At 39.6% G+C, this 20000-nt stretch overlaps 2 protein-coding genes across 4 annotated transcripts; both read right to left on the bottom strand.

Annotated features, from left to right (window-relative positions):
- Positions 1 to 6743: 6743 nt before the first annotated feature.
- Positions 6744 to 12083, bottom strand: LOC138038206 (E3 ubiquitin-protein ligase TRIM71-like). 3 transcript variants are annotated; one of them, XM_068884028.1, is made up of 3 exons: positions 11791 to 12083; positions 8759 to 9480; positions 6744 to 8668 (listed from the first exon to the last, which is right to left on the bottom strand). In XM_068884028.1, the coding sequence occupies exons 2-3, from the start codon at positions 9473 to 9475 to the stop codon at positions 7823 to 7825; spliced, it is 1563 nt and encodes a 520-aa protein (XP_068740129.1). In that variant the 5' UTR covers positions 9476 to 9480; positions 11791 to 12083; the 3' UTR covers positions 6744 to 7822. The 3 variants fall into 3 exon arrangements, with proteins under 3 accessions (XP_068740129.1, XP_068740130.1, XP_068740128.1); XM_068884029.1 differs by lacking the exon at positions 11791 to 12083 and adding an exon at positions 10504 to 10674; XM_068884027.1 differs by lacking the exon at positions 11791 to 12083 and adding an exon at positions 10542 to 10634.
- A 2559-nt stretch (positions 12084 to 14642) lies between these two features.
- LOC138037683 (tripartite motif-containing protein 3-like) lies at positions 14643 to 16270 on the bottom strand. Its single transcript, XM_068883584.1, has 2 exons — positions 15548 to 16270; positions 14643 to 15458 (listed from the first exon to the last, which is right to left on the bottom strand). The coding sequence occupies exons 1-2, from the start codon at positions 16268 to 16270 to the stop codon at positions 14643 to 14645; spliced, it is 1539 nt and encodes a 512-aa protein (XP_068739685.1).
- Between the last annotated feature and the right edge of the window lie 3730 nt (positions 16271 to 20000).

The following is a 20000-nucleotide window of genomic DNA, read 5'->3' as shown; positions in this document are numbered from 1 at the left end:
GAATAAAGGATTTAACAATCTGAATTCTTCCTAGCAGTGTAAGTCCTCTCCACTTCCACATGTTCAATATGTCTTTGATAGACTTAAGAACTAAATCAAAGTTGGCTCTCATCCTTGATGCTATATGATAATCAAATACAATTCCCAGGATTTTAATTGATTTTCGTACTTTATGAGAAAACTTAGTTGGATCCAGGTGATGTGTGCCAATGGCAAAAATCTCCGTTTTATCATCATTAACTCGAAGGTTGGAGAACTTATAAAAAATTTGCAGAGTTGCCAATAAACGATGATACGATGCGATATCTCTGAGAAAACAAGTCATATCGTCAGCAAAAAGTGTTAGTTTGATTTCTTCCTCATTGATTAAAATACCTTTAATTCCCTTATCCTCCCGAATTCTGCAAGTAAGCACTTCAATGGCCAAAATAAATAACAAAGGTGACAAGGGATCGCCCTGCCTAACGCCACAACGAATATCAAACAAGTCAGTAATAAAACCATTATTTAAGACACAACTAGATACGTTAGTGTAGAAGGTTTTGATCCACTTTATAAATTGTGTTCCAAAGTTAAATTTTTCCAAGATTTTAAAAAGGAAAGAATGATTCAAAGAGTCGAATGCTTTCTCAAAATCAACTGCTAAAAGAATACCTGAACTATCCGTAAATTTAGCAAATTCAAGTACATCTTCAATTGTTCGAACTCCGTCAAGTAATGATCTTCCCTTGATAAAACCATTTTGATTTGAATGAATAAGCTCAGGTAAAAACAATTCTAACTTTCTTGCAATCGCCTTTGATGCGATTTTAACATCGACATTAATCAGTGAGATCGGTCTCCAATTTTTGATAAAACGTCTGTCTTTGTCCTTCTTCTCCAACAACGTAATCATAGCTTGTTTTTGCGAATTTGACAGTTGTCCGTGTTCGTGAGCGAAATTCAAGGAATTGACGAGACATTTCTCTATGAGATGCCAGAAGCCAAGATAAAACTCCACAGTTAATCCATCATTCCCTGGTGTTTTGTTTTTCTCAAATGATTTCAACGCTTCTAAATATTCGTTTGTTGTAATTTTTTTCTCCAAATATTCCTGCTGCTCGTCTGTTAACATGTTGGTATTTGCATTCTTAATATAAGGAATTCATCAATCGACAAGCCACCCTGTTGACAAGAGTCTTTATCATAAAGATTGGCATAAAAGCTATGAATCTCTGTCATTATTTGTTTCGGATCCATTATGCATTCATCATTAAACCCCACTAACTTCCTAATACAACTTTTTTTCTTTTTGGAATTTTCTAGGTTCAAAAAGTACTTATTACTTTTCTCGCCATATTCGTACCAATTTACTCTCGAGCGAATTATTGCTCCTTGCGCTATATAATCATATTGACTATCATATTCGGTTTTTAAAATTTCCAGATCACTCAAGTTTTCTTGACTGGGCTGTTCATCGCATTTTGCTGTGCACTCTTTAATTTTTTGTTTTAAGTCTAATAATTTCTCCCTTCTAATTCTAGCCTTCTGTTTGCTATAGGTAATAGTTTCATAACGGATTTTATACTTAATGAAGTCCCAAAGGACCCTTGGATCCTGAATCTCTTTTCCATCTTCCAACCAATCACTGTAATTCTCAGTTATAAAAGAGATATATTCATCATCTTCTAAAAGACTAGAATTAAATTTCCAAAAGGAAGGTCCCCGTGCCGTTTCTTCAATTCCGTTTATATGCATTGTAATAGCGGAGTGATCCGTTCTCATTGCAGGAATAATATCTACATCTTCTACCTCTTCTTGAACACTACTGCTTATTAGCCAAAAGTCCAAACGTCGCTGTATTGTAGGGTTTTTTTGTCTCCATGTAAAGCGCTTAGTCTCTGGATTTCTTATTCTCCAGATATCAATCAGATCATAAGATGAACACAAATCTTCAATTTTTTTACAGGATTCTCTTACTTGAGGTTTGCCTCCAGTTCCATCCAACTCAGCATCGAAAATAACATTGAAATCGCCTCCAATAATAACTTCACAATTATCCTCTAATTCTAATTTATCGAGTTGTTTTTGAATTTCCTCAAAGAAGATGCATTGATCTTTGGTCTTATTTGGGGAATAAATATTGACAAAAACAAAACTATATCCCTGAATGACACCTTTCAAAATAATAAATCTTCCTTGTTCATCTTCTTGGCGTTCTTCAATATCACAATCGAAATTCTCCTTAACCAAAATCATAACCCCCCTACTGTGCTCCGAACCATGACTAAAGAAAATGTTGCCCCTCCACTGCGACTTCCAAAACGTTTCGACGTCTGGAGTACTGTAAGTTTCTTGTAAAAAGATAATATCGGATCTCTCTTTTGTTAACCAGTTCGACTGGCTTGAAAAAAAGGCGAATTGTAATCGAAATGACTATGTTTTGTCTAGGACAGTATGCGATTAAACCATTAAAATCAAACCCATTTCGTTTGAAATTTTCTTGATATTGTTCACTGTCCGCTTACGGACCCCCTAGGGGTTTTAGGGAACACGGAAGCAGGAGCGTTTATTTTTATGTCAAATTATTTTCAGGGAACAACGGAACTCCTTATGATTAGATTGTTGGGATCAAGGGAATACTAACCTACTTTGAATTATAATTTCTTTTAAACTTTTAAATTTTCATGACTGCCATAACTCAGTCTGATTTATTTAGCCTTTGGGGGTTAACCTGGCCTTAGTTTCCTCCTTCCATAACACCCAACAGGGGAAAGGAAAGGAACGTTATTTAAGTGTCTACTCGTTCTAGCGCTGGAGCATTAATTGGGGACACTGTAAACTGAAATCAACAATCAACGCAAATTAAGTCAAATGTTGGTTTTTGATGAGACCCGAGTACCCGGAGAAAACCTCTCGGTGTAGAGTAGCGAACCAGCAAACTCAACCCACATAGTGGTTGGGCGTGTATTTATTTATTACTGTCTTTCTCCCTTCTACTTTTTTAGTTAATTTCTGTTGCACGTTTATTTTGTAATTTCGCTATTAAAGTGGCTATTTCAGGTTATTTTAGGGCGTCTTGGGAAATCTTTAGATAATCGCGAGTTTAAACCTCGAAACTGGTAATTTTGAATTCCTTTTCTGATAAACTCATCGTTTAATCACAAACAAGATTATTCTGAACAAAAACTGATATTTTCCAAGCGATTTGCCATAAACTTGAAAAAAGTCGTTCCGATATTTTTCCAAAATGCAATCCGTTTCAATCTTGTCCATTTGTGTCCATCCATGCTTCTTTTTCTTTCTGTTGTATTTCTTTCATGTTGGTCAACAGTTTCAAGTGGTTATTGCAATGTTTCATTCTACTTTTTGGGGCATTTTGGGTGTCATGGAATTACATCATTTTGCGTGACATATCCCCTTTAAGGCATGACCCGCCTACATCAGCCTCTGCCAGTAGCGGGCATGCCAATCTTGAAAAAGCTAAAGTGTAAAAGGGTAGTGTACGTTGACATGATTTTTTCATTTATACCCTGCTAGTGGATCCCAAACAAAGGAAGCCAACTGTGTGTCATGTGGTTTCCGATTCCACACACACTGCCTCGAAGTCTGTCTGTCACAAACAGAGGGAGGGAAGAGGCATCCTTCGGCAATTACGAATAACATTAATGAAGCCCTTACAAAAATTGTCGAGGGAGAGCCTCAACCACCAGTAAAAGAACCAACAAAAGCCCAGAGATCTGCCAGTGTACGGTATTGGAGAACTCTTGGAAAAATAACAATACAGGAAGAAAATGGGAAGATACTTCATTTCCAAGGGCGTCGGATGCTAAGAATTTCCGAAATAAACGAAGTTGTCGCCGACGAATTCCATTGGGCAAAAGGATCAGGTGCAGCAAAGTTGGTGTGTTCATTGAGGGAAAGTTTACCCTGGGAGCAGTCTCTTTCGATCTTCCTAGATAAGTCGGAAAGAGGAAAGTAGACTCTGCCAGCCGGTTCGACAGTTCGTGTTGAGCTTTCGTTAAAGGGACAGTTTCACGGTTTTGCGCATGTCCAAGCTTTAGCGCTAACAGTTGTAAATTTTACGGTTTCTTACTGAACCAGATGATGTTAATTAAACACAGAGAGTATTAAAGCAAATACACTGAATGACTAGGCCCAAATTTGGTGGAAGACACTGCGGGTTTACACAGAAAATATAGAATTTAGTTTTGATCTCGAATTTATTGTAGGGGTTGAAAATTTATTCTACGCACAAGTTGTCATAACGCACGCGTAATCTATTCGCATGCAGTAGGTTCATAACGCAAAGGAAATGGTTACAAAAGTAATTCCAATGAGTAACCATTACTATGGGATTGTTTCCATTTCCTGCATCAGTGCTTTCGATTGTTTCAATAACTATGGAATTAAATGGGCCGACGTGACAGTTTGCCCATTCGCAGAGACATGAAACTCTCTCTTTAAAAATTCAAACGTATTAGGGAGTCAGTCACGCGTGACTAGTAACCGCAAAACCACAAAACCAAAACAAACAGTTGGGATATTTTCGAACGGCTCTGGCAAACACACGACAACCAAGGAATCATTTCCTTCGAAACTCAAGATAGTTCAAGTTTTTAAAGTGCCCTTTCAGTTTTTACTGAAAAAGTTAAAAGGTTTCTCAATAGATCATTTTATAGTTGTAGCTAAGTTACCTGGCCTACGAATGGAAGCGAGGCTGCCGGTGACCCTGTTTTGATACAAACCTTCATGCTTTTGTAATGTTAATTAATTTGTAATGCATTAAAACAACACAATTTACATGATAAAAGCAGTGGAGGCTGTATCAATACAAGGTCACCGGCAGCCTCGCAGCCATTCATAGGCTAGGTCGCTGAGCAAACAACTGTAAAATGGGCTATTCTGGTAAACTAGCTTCTGTAACCGACATACGGAGGAAACACTCATGGGAATTTAGACAGTTAAAATTCTCTCACTGTTGTATTTTTAAAAAATGTTGATGACGCGTGGCGATTGATCATGCGCACAAATTAAAAAAAACAGGTTTGACAAGTGGAAACTGGACTGACTCATCCATTTCTTTGGATGAGCGGCAAATCAGAGAAAGTCGAGCCAGCTGGCAGAGTCTACTTTCCCCTTCCCGACTTATCTAGGAAGATCGAAAGAGACTCTGCCCGCAGGGTAGGGAAAGTTATGTCCGGCTGAGTCATGTAAGAGTACAAAGCATACTGAATTTTGACAAAAACCACTTTCGCAGAAATGCAAAGTTTCTTAATAAGGGAATGGTAAAAGCCAGAGAAGTTGAAGTAAGGCATGACATAGATAATTGAATGGCAAGTCTTATCAGTATGTGGTGTCTGTGATTGATGTATTTAGCCGCTTTGTTTGGCTTCATATTTTCACTACGAAATGCAGCGTGGACATCTCAAAGGAACTGCAGGCCGTTATACGGAGCACGGCCCTCCGACTGTAATTCAGAGTGACCAGGGAAGCGAGTTGAAAGGCGCCATGAAGAAAACTTTGTCACCGAATGGGTATCAAAATAATTTGTAGTCGCCCTTATCACCCCCAGTCGCAAGGGAGATTACGAGCAAAGTTTTATTATATGGCTCTGTCTTACAAGGACTGGGAACTACCAAATTCACGACTTTGATTGGCTGAAATCGATATTGACCGCGGTCTGGATTTTCCGATCTAGACCGGCATCTAAACCGATAACGTTTTGCGGTGAAAAGGTTGCAAACTAACATGCAAAAATATTGAGTATTTTCTTCTACCAATATTTATTTAAAGCATGATGAGAAAAAAGGTAAGGAGCTCATCGCCGTTCGCAAGCATAATGTCAGTTAGTCCAACCCAGTTTCATAAAACGAATTAAATTGTTCTTGTTTGCCAAGAGAATGGCATGGGAGAATCTTGACCTCGGTGTGTTCAATCTGCACTCACGACCTCGGTCAAGATTCTCCCATACAGACTTCCTGCTCGGTTAATAAGAGCTAAACAAAAATGGGAGAAAAAGGTGTTAACTGGGTAAAGAGCCTGTCTACCTATTTGAAGTCTACTTAGCCAGGAAATGCAATTCTTTCAAAACAAGCGTGGCAGGTAACGAGTTAGTGGCTAATATTGACGGAATTAATCCCACTGCAACTGACCGGAAGAGGCACTGTAGGCATGTCTCTCAAGTCAGACAGCAGGCCCGCAAGGACACAAATCATTGTGACAGACAAATGCAGAGTGCTAAATTATGATCAAATCCTCCTGCAAGGTATAGTTTTGAAGAGGAGGTTTTTGTGCATCTGCCAGGAAAGGTGCAGAAGAAGCATCATATCACCGAGGCCCGAATAGAAAAGAGAAACCTTAAAAGCCCCAGACATACAGAGTTGCATTCACTTCCCCAGTCACGGGAAAAGAAGAGGCTGCGTGTGGATGATATCCCAAGCCTCAGCCTCCGGAAAGAAAAAGGGTAAACAAAAGCCTGCTCCAGGGGACATATTTATCCCGATTATCCAATGCGCATGACTTGATGTGTTTACTAACCTTGGAAGATTACCTCTAGATCGTAATGAAGTTTACTGTCGTACACGATTTTCCGTCTGCGCTCCCGCTGAAAAGACCTGAAAACTCTTTGATATATTTAACAATAATTCGCCGAAGGCGAATAATTGCTTTAGTGCGATCTCAGAGCTAAACAGAGAAATCGAAAAGGAACGCACTTTATTTCCGGTTTAAATGTCACATGCGCAATATGGGAGTCTCGCGCACGAGCAATTGATCAATCACATGATACAAAGTTCAACCGGACTCCGCACAATCTTTCAAACGACGCGAACAACACAAAAGTCACTCAGCTGCACTTGAATTGGCGGCGACGTAGTTCTTTACAAGAAAGCCAAGGAAATAGCTTAAATTTTTTTTTAAGAGTTACGACAGTTAGCTACATGAATTTAAACCGTTGTTATCGTTACTACATTCCTGTTTGTAAGGTTTCAAAGTAAAAGACAGAAACTGACTTGCCTTAAAAAGTTTAACATCATACTTCGTTGTATTTTCCGTCGTTTTGGGAACTGCGTTGCTTTTAATTTCTGAAATTTGCTCGTCGGAAACACTCATCACAAATCGGCTACTAGCAGCCATTTTGTTTTGCCATATGTTCACCGTGCAGGCGGTGAATATAACATTATATGGAGAATCGCTCAACCAATCAGATTGCTGGAAACCCTTTGTTTACTTCTGACATTATACTAATGTGAGATATACATAATGCTGAAGCGATCACTGACAGGTTCCCTGTTAATGGCCATGTCTCAATGCACTCTTTATACATATACAGGAATGTCTAATTTATAGCAGCCGAGGTTGAACCAGTACTGAATGTGAATCATATTTTTTTTATGTTCCCAGGCTGAAACAATCTTAACATATACAGAATTTCCGAAAACCGATAAGGATGTGATAAGGAAACCTAACTGAGACCATTGTGCTCTGTATCCTACCAAATGCCGTTGAAAGTTGTTTCTACGCGTTTTTAGTTCGATGCAAAACGGGAGAAGAACCGTGACTGAATAAAATTGCTTTTTCTCTTATTCTCAGCTTGGATACGTTCGCAACTTATAGAACCATTTTAATATTCTTTTGTCTGCATTCAAATCAGCCTTAGTAACCTTGTTCTTGAATTTTTAAAAAACAAAAGAATATTTCATCTTGAACGAAGCTAGTCAGGCTAATTTGAATGCAGACAAAAGAATATTAAAATTGCAGCCATCTTTGAATAAGGTCTATTCTCAAAATGTGAGTGAGGTTAAGGCAAGGTTCTTTCTTGAAGTAAAAAAATGTCTGCTATTTAACACGGACCGCAAACAAAAACCCATGAATTTCTGCAACTAGAGGTGTTACTGCATGTGGGATAACACAAAGCACTAAATCCTTGAACTCTATAATAGTTATCAGAACGAGAGGGCCCAAGGTTGTTTTGATAGTGCATCATGGCTCCTGGTCGCCAGTTCCCACATTGACTGCAGCTCACCCGCCTACCAACTGGGACATGTACAAACTGAACAGCAAAAGGGCTGCCTTGAATGTGAGACCCACGTAACAGCACGGACATTGTATAGTTACAATTCGCATCAGCTGGAGCTGTGTAGGTCGCCAAGTAAGTGCCGTCACCATTATCCTTCACATTTATCTCCACCTTTTTCTCTTCCTTTACTTGTTTGAGCTCCGCCACAAACAAGTCGCCGCCCACACTACACTTACGGCCTTGGGAATCATGTGCAGTAATAGTAAAGGAAGCCTTTTGTCCTGATCCCGTAATGTTCAATCCAGAGCCAGTTGCAGTGGTTTCTGCAGCGCATCCAGTGCTTGAAACGAAACCTACCTTATTGAGCAGGTCCAGTACCTGCCCGAGGTCGAAGGAAAACTTGAGTATACTGTTGCCTTGCGGTTCAAGGTCAGGAGGTTGTCTCTCTAAGGCCCCCAAAGTGGACACTATATCGGATCTGGCGACAAGCAGCTCAGTGTTACCTGGGGATTGGATTGCAGTGTTGGCACGCTGGACAGCACTCTCCAGGCAGGCCTGAAATACGCGCAGACGATCCCGCTGCTCAGTGAGGGTGAGTGAATTGGTCTTGTAAAGATTATCCAGCTCACTCATCAGAAGATGTTCACGGGCAGTAACAGCGGCAACAACCTGTAAAACAAGAAAAATATCAAATAACTAATTAAATAAACAACAACGAGAACGTGAGAAAAAAAGTTAAGCAAAAAAACATAATCTTACTTCTCTAAACGTGCCTTGAATCAGGGCAGCCTCTTTTTCATATGATTGTTTAAGCTCAAGACTGACACCCTCCACTTTCGTTTCTGCACCTTTTATCTCCTCTGCCTGCGTACTGGCTTTGGTGACTAGTGCTTCCATCTCCTGTCGGTATTTAGAAGCAGCTTCAGCTAGAGATAAACATTTGTGGCCATTATGCTTAAGAGTGACACAGTCTCTACAGACAACATGGCCACAATCTTCATCAAAAAACCGGAACTGCTCATTATGCTCCAAGCAAAAAACGGGCACAGCAGCCAGCCTTGGGTTTGCTTTTAGCTCCTCCAGCGAGACAACGCGGTGATCGCGAGATGCTCTCTGACGAACGTGCCAGCGAGATGCATCCTTGCACATCTTTTCTTTACAATCCAAACAACAGGAGGTCGCGGGGTGTTGGTCGTCATCGCAAGTTTCGCATATAGGTGAACCTTCTTCTTCGTCTTCTTTCTGTGGCAAGGTCAATAGGATATCCAAAAGAGAAAAATTCTTTGGAAGCCCTACGACTCCAGCAGGCACCGACACTGCATTTCTACATGTGGGACAGTTAATGACTTTTTCATTGTGTAGCTTCTCCAGGCACTTTGAGCAGAAACTGTGACCACAACTCAGCAGACGAGGGCAGCGCGTTTGGTCATCGAAATGTTCGCAGCAAATTGAACACTCTAAGGCCTCGGATGCCATTCTCTCTAAAATAAATTGAAAGAATATTTTTGACATCCACTACACAAAAATGAAGTGCGAAGAGTGCATGGTTAGCTTGAAGAAATTTAGCCTCCGAGAGATAGAGATCAAATAAAATACTCACGCAGTGAATACGCTCAGAAATCATTTTCGAAACCTCTTGAGAAAATGTCTTCAATGGTGAGGAGGGGTGGGTGGAGGGGAAGAAAGAGGGTGTGGGGAAGGGGAATGAATATAAAGTGGAAGGACTCTTAAAAGAAAGTTAATACAAGGGATGCAAGCTAACTTGTACCAGACCATTTGAGTTTTTTAGTCAAATTGAACAATTGCCAAATCAAAGTCCGAAGTAAACAGAAATGAAATGAATCACCTCTACAATATGGGTGCAGTGCTTTACCGAACTATGAAACTGGAGGGGAAGGGGGGGGGGGGGGGGGCGTGGGGGGCGTAAGATATATTAGAACCACAAAATTCACATTTATGGAAATGTCATTAACGGCGAAATTTCTATAACTGCGAAATATCTTCGCTAATCTATTATGGTGATTGACTACTACGCCGTTAACGAAATTTCATTAAGTGCGAAATAATCCCTCTGTCCTATTAATTATTACGTTTGGCTACTTCGCCGTTACTGAAATTTCAATATTGAGTTACTACTTCCCGTTAATGACATTTCAATAAATGCGAAAAATTCGTTCTGTATTATATATTGAGTGCCTTTGTTGCGAAATTTTATTGTTATCTATAGAGTAGAATAATTGCAAATTTTGCATTTGTTAAAGTACCGCCAACCATGAGCTGAGCATTTAGTGAGATCGTATTTTGAAATACGCGATAATCGTTTTTTTCGTTTTGTTTAAAGGTTTTGGTTTTAGAGAAGCCTTCTGTAAATCACTAGTTTAAGTGAAGTTAGCATCCTCAATAAAGATTACGCTTATCATTCATTAGACACCAGAGAAAATAAGCTTCACGCTTCGTTTGGCTTGATCTCTCAATTGGCCGAGGAATACACCGTAACAACTTACTTTCATTCTCTCCTGTGCAATTAATACGTTCTTTTTACCTTTTAACTTGATTCCAGCAAAAAGGCTGATAAAACGAGCGCACAGACTCTAATAATATCCGTTTCTGTTTACTCCCTCGACGACTGCTCCTTGCTACTTCCGGTTAGTAACGTGAGCCCTCGCTGTTTATATACTGCAGTGAATGAGCCCCTAACTGCGTTATATATATACGTAAATAATGTTTACCCTACCTTGTCGTTGAAGAAAGAGACCCTGGTTGCGGCTGGTCACGGGGCACTCTCTGACAAACATTTTTCCACCGGGGTAGGGTTTTCGTTACATTTTGATCCCACAAACTCGTATTCGTTTGACAAGGCAGTACCTTTCATTTTTAAATTAATAAATAATCTTTAAGTGAGGCTATGATCCTCGCAGTTATGAACGCAATTTTTGCAATTGCGTAAAGTGAGGATCATAGCCTCACTTGATTTTATATCCGCAGTTCATATTTGATCCATTTCATATATTATTTCATCGTTTAAATAATCTTTACCAGACAATGTAAGTTCCAGTGTAAGTTTCACTTCATCTGAGATAGATAAACTGATCAACTCAGCTTCTAAAACTTCCTGTGTCTCCGATCCTTTCCAACCTGGAGTACAAGGGGTAGACTTTCATATACAGGAATAAAATGGCGGAGGACGAAAGAGCCATTGTTATTCCGATTAGGCCTTGCTAATTAGGTATTGTTATGTTCGCTTTGTTCCCTACAAGTGCTGTTACCAGCTAACACTGATATTGCGAACCTCTCCCTAACTACAGAATTAACTATTGGAGGGTAATACTTTAGCAAAAACGTCATGTTTATTGTCTATTTGCTATCATTATCATTATCATTATCATTATCATTATCATGATCATCATTATTATTATTATTATTATTATTATTATTATTCGTCTTACTTTTTATCGTTTTTCGTGGTAGATTTCCATCTTTGAGGTTAATATCTTACATCCTATTATCGTATTCAGTTTTTGCGTTATCAATGTTGATTCTGAGGGATTGAAGTTTTCATGCAACAAACACAGTAATGTTTTTACGGTTTTACTATAAGTAACATTGGAAGAAAATGTTTTCTACCTTTTTTTTAATGAAATAAGTCAATAGTTTTTTTTAGCTGATAAAAATGCTTGTGTAATTTTATGTGAGTGAATAATAAAGTTGTATTATTATTATTATCATTATTATTATTGTCTCCCTAGCTACGTCTACTTTGCTTAAACACTTTAAGGATGGTATTGAAACACCTGTTTTGAAGAAGGCGTCTTTAAATCCTGAGATTCTGAAGAGTTGTCGGCCTGTGTCGACCCATCCCTTTGCTTCAAAGATGTTGAAAAAGCCGTGACTCTGCAAATCTCAATACATCTTGAAATGAACAATCTGTTTGACATCTACCAGTCGGCCCACAAGAAACAACATAGCACAGAGAAGGCCTTAGTCCGAGTGCAGAATGATTTACTCATGGCTCTTGACAGCGGAAGCTCCGTAATTCGTCTTATGTTGGACCTAAGTGGTGCATTTGAAACTCTTGATCATACCATCTTGCTTCAGGGATTGTGTCGTCATTAAAAAACATGAAAGCACTATCCTTGTTAGCGTCTTACCAGTCTGACCGCCGTGAAGCAGTTCTTGTCAATGCCAAAACTTCCTCTTAGCACAGCTTACTTTTTGGTGTCCCACAAGGATCTGTCCTTGGACCTATTTATTACTTCACTATGTACACCTCTCCTATTGGCGATCTTCTTCGACAAGACAATGAAAGGAAAGGAAAGGAAAGGAACTTTATTTAAGTGTCTAGTCGTTCTAGCGCTGGAGCGCTAATTGGGGACACTGTAAACTGAAATGAACAATGAAAGTAAATCAAGTCAAATGTTGGTTTTTGAGGAGAGGGGAAACCGGAGTGCCCGGAGAAAATCTCTCGGTGCAGAGTAGAGAACCAACAAACTCAACCCACATATGACGCTGAGTCCGGGAATCGAACCCGGGCCATATGTCTTATCGCAGGTATGCTGATGATACACAGCACTATTTATCATTTCGGTCCCAGGATCATGCAAGCTGGTCTTGAGTTGGCAAAGTCTTCCATTGAACAATGTACTACTGCTACAAAGAATTAGATGCGTTCTAATTTCCTTTAATTGAATAAAGATAAAACCGAATTTCTGGCTGTCCATCCAAAGCATAAACAGGTACCACTTTTGTATTCTATCACTGTGGGGAATGAAATTATTGAGCCATCTGGGTGTGCAAGGAATATTGGTCTCGTATTTGATCATAATTTTAATATGGATCAACAGATCACATCTATCTGAAAGTCTGCATTCTTTCTATAATATAAGAATGATCAGAAAGTATTTGCCACAGTATGCAGCTAGCTGAAACAGTTGTTCATGCACCAGTCTCTTCCAGACTTGATAACTGTAATGCCCTACTGTTTGGCCTGCCCAAAAATTAACGAGAAAAGATGAGGATCCGTAACTTAACGGAAGGCGCGAGAAACGAAATATTAGTAAGGTAGTTATGTTTCTAAGGGCCTGTCTGTATGAGGCGAGTCAGCCCGACTAGGAGGGCTGGTCCGCTTTGCCGAGATCTCGGCTAGTGCCGATTTTCTTTGGTAAAATCTCGGTTCGTCTATATGAGAAGGGGGCTGGCCCGCTTGACGAGATCCCGGTCTGAGCTGTCGAGATCTCGGCAAGCCGTGGTGAAAAATTCTCATATAAACACTTCAGCCCGCCTCATATAAACAGGCCCTAAGGTAATAAGACGCGCGGGAAGGAAACTAGTTGAAGTCAAGCGGAACGTTCAACTGTCGCAAATGATAAGCGTGCGAAAAATGTGAAAAAAGAATAAATATTTTTTGGCTTTCAGTTGTTTGCAAGATTCAAACAGTTTCACAATTTACTTCACATGAGCAACATAAAAGACTTGCTAGAAATAATTGCATCAAAATTTCACATAAATTAAGCGGGCCGCACCGTAGACTTCCACCCACTCATTTAGCCAATCATAGCAAACGTACTATCTGAGAAATACAATGATAAAAAGGTTATGATATCAAATTGTGATCAAAAAGCAAAAGGCCTTAAAAGAAAGCATGAGACATTTTGTGATGTATAAATAAAATATATTTATATTCAAACTACTAAAAACTAGTGATAAGATTCTTTCACAACTAAAACGTTGTTATTGCCGCAGCACTGGTGGACACGGACCGCCCTTTGTAGGGAAGGGTGGGGATGTCCCTGGATTCCCTCCCTGGATTCGTCTTTACGTAAAATTGGGCCGCAATGCGGTCCACGTTGTGATACATCGCTGGTAAGATAAATCAATGTTTCGTAGATTCCTTTAAAGGCTTTTACAAAGTTTAGCTGCTGGTAAATTCCTTTTTGAAAACGAAACTTCACTGATGACACCAACAGTTGAATGAAAATTGAGCCATCTGATGACATAGCCTGGTGTTTGAGTATTGACCAACAAATGAATACTGACCGGCAAATAACCACAGAAGTAGTTTATAACGTATCTTTTTTTGTCGATCTTGAGTTAAAAAAAACAAAATAATATTTTAGTACAATGACTGCAAAATTCTCGCGCGCTCATTGGCTAATTTTGACTGTCAATAAACGGACAGACACATAAATTTACAATTTATGCGTTTCGAAGAGTGAAACGTCGATCTTTCACTATAAAAATCAACAGAAAGTCTCCGTTATTTCCATTAGCGAGGCAAGTTATGAATTTGGTCGCGTCAGATTGAATAAAATTGAAGTTTCTCGCTTTTTTGTCTCGCGTTCTTCTCGTGTTTTGACTTAATCTTGACCCTCTGCCCTTTTGTTATGAATTTCATCATAACATTGTCAAAGTAGTCTGCGGATCCACCACAGCTACTTTGGCAATGTTATCACAAAATTTATGATCAATAACACGACAGACGCATAAAAAACTGACATCAATTTGTTAATTTCGTCTCGAACGAGGCTAGTTTGAATGCAGACAAAAGAATATTAAAATGGCAGCCATTTTTGCGTAAGGTCTATTCTCCAAATGTGGTTGAGGTTAAGGCAAGGTTCTTTTTGTTACAATAAAAAATGTATGCTATTTAACACGGACCACAAACAAAAGCCCATGAACTCCTACACGTGCTACTGCATTTGAGATCATAGCACAAAGCACTAAATCCTTCAACATAGTGCCGCTCAGTATCGTTTTTATAGTACATCATGGATGCTCGTAGTTTACCACATTTATAGCAGTTCACCCTACCAACTGGTACAAACTGTACAGCAAATGGGCTGCCTTGAATGTGAGATCCATGTAACAGAACAGACATTGTATAGTTACCATTCGTGTCAGTTGGAGCTGTGTAGGTCGCCAAGTAAGTACCGTCACCATTATCCTTCACATTTATCTCCACCTTCTTCTCTCCCTCTACTTGTTTGAGCTCCGCCACAAACAAGTCGCCGCCCACACTACACGTACGGCCTAGGGAGTCATGTGCAGTAATAGTGAAGGAAACCTCTTGTCCTGGTACCACAAAGTTCAATCCGCAGCCAGTTGCAGTGGTGTTTGCAGCGCATCCAGTGCTACCTGATACGAAACCTAGCTTACGGAGCAGGTCAGGTATCTGCCCGAGGTCAAAGTAAAACTTGAGTATACTGTTGCTTTGCGATTCAAGGTCAGGAGGTTGTCTCTCCAAGGCCCCCAAAGTGGACACTATATCGGATCTCGCGACAAGGAGCTCAGTGTTACCTGGGGATTGGATTGCAGTGTTGGCACGCTGGACAGCACTCTCCAGGCAGGCCTGAAATACGCGCAGACGGTCACGCTGCTCAGTGAGGGTAAAAGACTTGGTCTTGTAAATATTATCCAGCTCACTCATCAGAACTTGTTCACGGGTTTTAACAAAGGCAACAAACTATAAAACAAGGAAAATATCAAATAAATAAATAAATAAACAACAACGAGAAATTTTTAAAAACGTTAAGCAAAAAAACATAATCTTACTTCAATGAACGTTGCTTGAAGCAGGGCAGCCTCTTTTTCGTATGCTTGTTTAAGCTCAAGACTCACACCTTCCACTTTCGTTTCTGCACCTTTTATCTTCTCTGCCTGAGTACTGGCTTTGGTGACTAGTGCTTCCATCTCCTGTCGGTACTTGGAAACAGCTTCAGCTAGGGATAAACATTTGTGGCCATTATGCTTTAGAGTGACACAGTCTCTACAGACGACATGGCCACAATCTTCATCAAAAAATCGGAACTGCTCATTATGCTCCAAGCAAAAAACGTGAACAGCAGCCAGCCTTGGGTTTGCTTTTAGCTCCTCCAGCGAGACAACGCGGTGATCGCGAGATGCTCTCTGACGAACGTGCCAGCGAGATGCATCCTTGCACATCTTTTCTTTACAATTCAAACAACAGGAGGTAGCGGGGTGTTCGTCGTCGTCGTCGTCGCAAGTTTCGCATGTAGGTGAACCTTCTTCTTCATCTTCTTTCTGTGGCAAAGTCAATAGGATATCCAAAAGAGAAAAATTCTTTGGCAGCCCTACCACTCCAGCAGGCACCGACACTGCATTCCTACATGTGGGACAGTTAATGGCTTTTTCGCTGAGAAGCTTCTCCAGACACTTTGAGCAGAAACTGTGACCACAACTCAGCAAACGAGGGCAGCACGTTTGGTCATCGAAACGTTCGCAGCAAATTGAACACTCTAACGCCTCGGATGACATTTCTCCCTAACATAAATTAACAAATACGAAGACATTTTTTTCAAATAAAATACTGATGCATTGAATCCCCTCAGGAAGGATTTTCGAAATCTCTTGAAAAATGTCTTCAATGGTGGGGAGGGGTGGGTGGAGAAGAATAAAGAGGGTGTGGGGGAGGGGAATGAATATAACGCTGAACGACTTCTAAAAGAAAGTTAATACAAGGGATGTAAACTAACTTGTACCAGGCCAGCTGAGTTTTGTTGTGAAGTGAACTGAAATTAAATGAATCACCTCTTCAATATAGGGGCAGTGCTTTTCTGAACTATCAAGCTGGAGGGGTGGGGAAGGGGATGGGGTGGGGGAGTGGAAGGGGGAACATCAGGTTCTGGTATAAGGTTAGGTTGGGGATGAACCACCCTGTTTCCATTTCTTTTAAGAGAAGATAATTTACACCGTGGATACGGTGCTAGCCAGTGGATTTAAGCTATTGGGTGGGGCAAATATTATCCAATTTTAACCACTGTTTCAATAGCACTTGTCACTGCTTTAAACAGTCTCTGCCACATCTCAAACTATGGGGCCCATTTTGAAGGGCTTTTGCAGCAAAGTCATGACTCCATCGGGTGAAACATATCCACATAGGTCTTACGAAAGAGCTCCTCCCCCCCCCCCCCCCCCACCCACCTCTGCTCCCCTAAGACTATGGAGGATAAAGACAGTAAACAAAAAAGATAATTCTCAAAGGTTAATTGCTCTGCAGACAAATGATTCAAATACCCAGGAGAGTGGGTGGCCATTGAAGTTCATATGGGAAGGGCCATTTTGGTTTATAATTTATGTAAACGATTTCCCAAATTGTCGACAACATACAGCACCTGGTATGTTCGCCAAGGAAACGTATACAATTATGGCTCATGAACATATATCCACAATTGAGTGCTTCTTAAATAGTGATTTAGCTGGAGTACATGATTGGCTTAAGACAAACAAATTAGGTTGCAATACCTCCAAAACTAGTAATATATGACTATTGGTTCTTGGCAAAACTTGACAAAAGCTAAGTTCATGAATTTTAAGATGGATGAGAGGCCACTTCAACATAAACCCTCTACTTAGTTATTGGGGGTTCATATTGATGAAATGCTAACCTGGGATGATCAGATCAAACAAACTTCATCTAAAGTCTCGAATGGCTTGCGAATGTTGTATTTAGCTAGAAAACTATAACTGACAATCAAGAGACTCTTAAGACAATTTACTATTCACTTGTACAACCTTACTTTGATTGTGATGTTTTATGGAGTGACTGCTCCAAAACATGTGCTGACAAATTAAAAAAGTTACAAAATAGAGCAGCACGGATTTTTACTAGGACTGATTACTCTATTCGATCATCAGCAGTGCTTAACTCTCTAGAGTGGTCTAACTTAGAAGAAAGAGAGAAGAAGGCACTTGTTAATTATGGTGTTTAAAGTATTCAATAATAATCGTCCAATGTATCTTCAGGAGCATTTTCATAGAACCTCTGAAGTTCACAATAACATGAGGGGTTTGAACTATGACTTCCAATTACCGCTACCTAAAACGAAATTTCTTAAACGTTCTTTCTCTTGTCGAGGTGCAATGGCTTGGAACCAACTGTCAAATCAAATATGTGAGATAAGGGATCTTGCAAGCTTTAAACGTGTGATATCCTCAGACACATTTTACATCGCAAGGGCACATTTTTACACGGCTTGTTATATAGTAAATTATAATTGTTACTAATTATTACTATTGTTTAAATTTCCTTGACATTAAACAATTTTAAGTGCTAAGTTATACCTAGTTTATTAGTCGTTTTAACATTTATATCCTGTAATTCTTGTAATTTTTAGCATTTATATCTTGTAATTCTTACATGGCATGTCTGAAAACCAGCTTGCTGAGCCATTTATACTGTGTTTTAAATAAAGTTGATTGAACTGAATTGAAAAAAATTGAAGGCTAGGCCTGCTTATTAGACCCCTTTCCCTTTCACATACCATATTTCGCCTGAATTGTACCCCTTCCACTTACATAACACTGTAAATTGTACACCCCTTTCTATACAACTGTACCTCACTCAGGGATAAGCTGAAGTCTTTTCTTATTGGCCATCCCAAAGTTCAAATGAAGTCTGAAGACAAATTTTAAATCCTAAGTATTCATTTGATCAGGCATTAGAGTCCATATTTAACATTCTGTTGTTCGATAACAGCCATGTAAAATGCTCTCAAAAATTGAAAAATTGAAACTTCTACAACTGCTACCGAGGTCAAACTCATATCTTTAGAGTCCTCAAGGAAAGTAGACCAGCAGCACTTTTGTCTATGACCTTCAACCTTTTGGTGCTGGACTGTAGGTTACTCTAAGTGTTCCACAATTTCTAAAATTTGACTTCTCACCAACTTCAACTTTATTCATGGATTTCTTTCAAATCTTTTTAGTTGTTATGAACCGGTGACCTTGCAGCTTGAAATTTCCCAAATCCTCCAAAGCAAAGATTCAATTCTGTTTGAACACTGTATACAGTCAAATGCCCATGAGTGCATGTTTCAGGGAGGGAGGACCATGGGGTTGAAATGATTGGTGCAACATCTAGAACTGCAAAATATGCAGATCCAGAACATATCCATAATACCCCTGTGGAAGGTTTTTTGCTTTACACTCCTCTCCCCCAGGGAATTCCAGTTAAGCTTCATACTTGGCTTTCAAAATTTTGACTTTTAAGAACCCCTTCCCCTTAGAAATTTCCAATGACTTGCATCAATATGAAGTTCATGCCTTCTTTTCGTACAGAAAAACAAAATTCACCTCTGTACTACTGGTGTAGTGTTCTCCAAAATCAAGCCAACCATGAACTGAGCATTTTGTGAGATCGTACTGTGAGATACGCGATAATCCTTTTTTTCGTTTTGTTAAATGGTTTCTAGTCTTAGAGAAGCCTTGTCTAGTTTAATTGAAGTTAGCATCCTTAATAAAGATTAGTATCATTCATTACGTACATGTTTTCTCCACGGGAGAATGCCACAGAAAATGAACTTCACGCTTCGTTTGGCTTGATTTCTCAATTGGTCGAGGAATGCACCATGACAACTTATTTCCATCCTCTCCTGTGCAATTAATACGTTCTTCTTACCTTTTACTTGATTGCAGCAAAATGGCTGATAAAACTATTGACCTTCCGCTTGTTACTTCCGGTTAGTAACGTGAGCCCTCGCTCTTTTTGTGCTGCACTGAATGAGCACCTAACTGCGTTATGTTGCGTTATGTACGATATGTAAGTGAATGTTTACCCAAACTCGTTTCCAGGGTCTCCCTTCTCTGCCTCCCTTGTCGTTGAGGAAAGATACCCTGGTTGCGGCTGCTCACATGACACTCATTGACAAACATTTTCCACTGGGGTAGGGTTTTCGTTATATTTTCATCCCGCAACTCTTATTCGTTTGACAAGGCAGTACCTTCAAATTTTAAATGAACAGATAATCTTTACCACACAATGTAAGTTCCAATGTAAGTTTCACTTCATCTGAGATAGGTAAACTGATCAAGTCATCTTCTACGAATTCTTGTATCTCCGATCCTTTCCAACTTGGAGTACAAAGGGTACACTTTCACATACCGGACTAAACCTACAAGTGCTGTTACCAGCTGTTTACTGATATTGTAAATCTCTTCCTAACTACGTCTACTTTGCCTAAACAATTTTTGAAGAAGGCGTCTTTAA

This window comes from Montipora capricornis, chromosome 2, assembly GCF_036669925.1.
Source record: "Montipora capricornis isolate CH-2021 chromosome 2, ASM3666992v2, whole genome shotgun sequence".
Lineage (NCBI taxonomy): Eukaryota > Metazoa > Cnidaria > Anthozoa > Scleractinia > Acroporidae > Montipora > Montipora capricornis.
The sequence above is the reverse complement of the archived record's forward strand: the minus strand, read 5'-3'. Positions and strand labels throughout refer to the sequence as shown.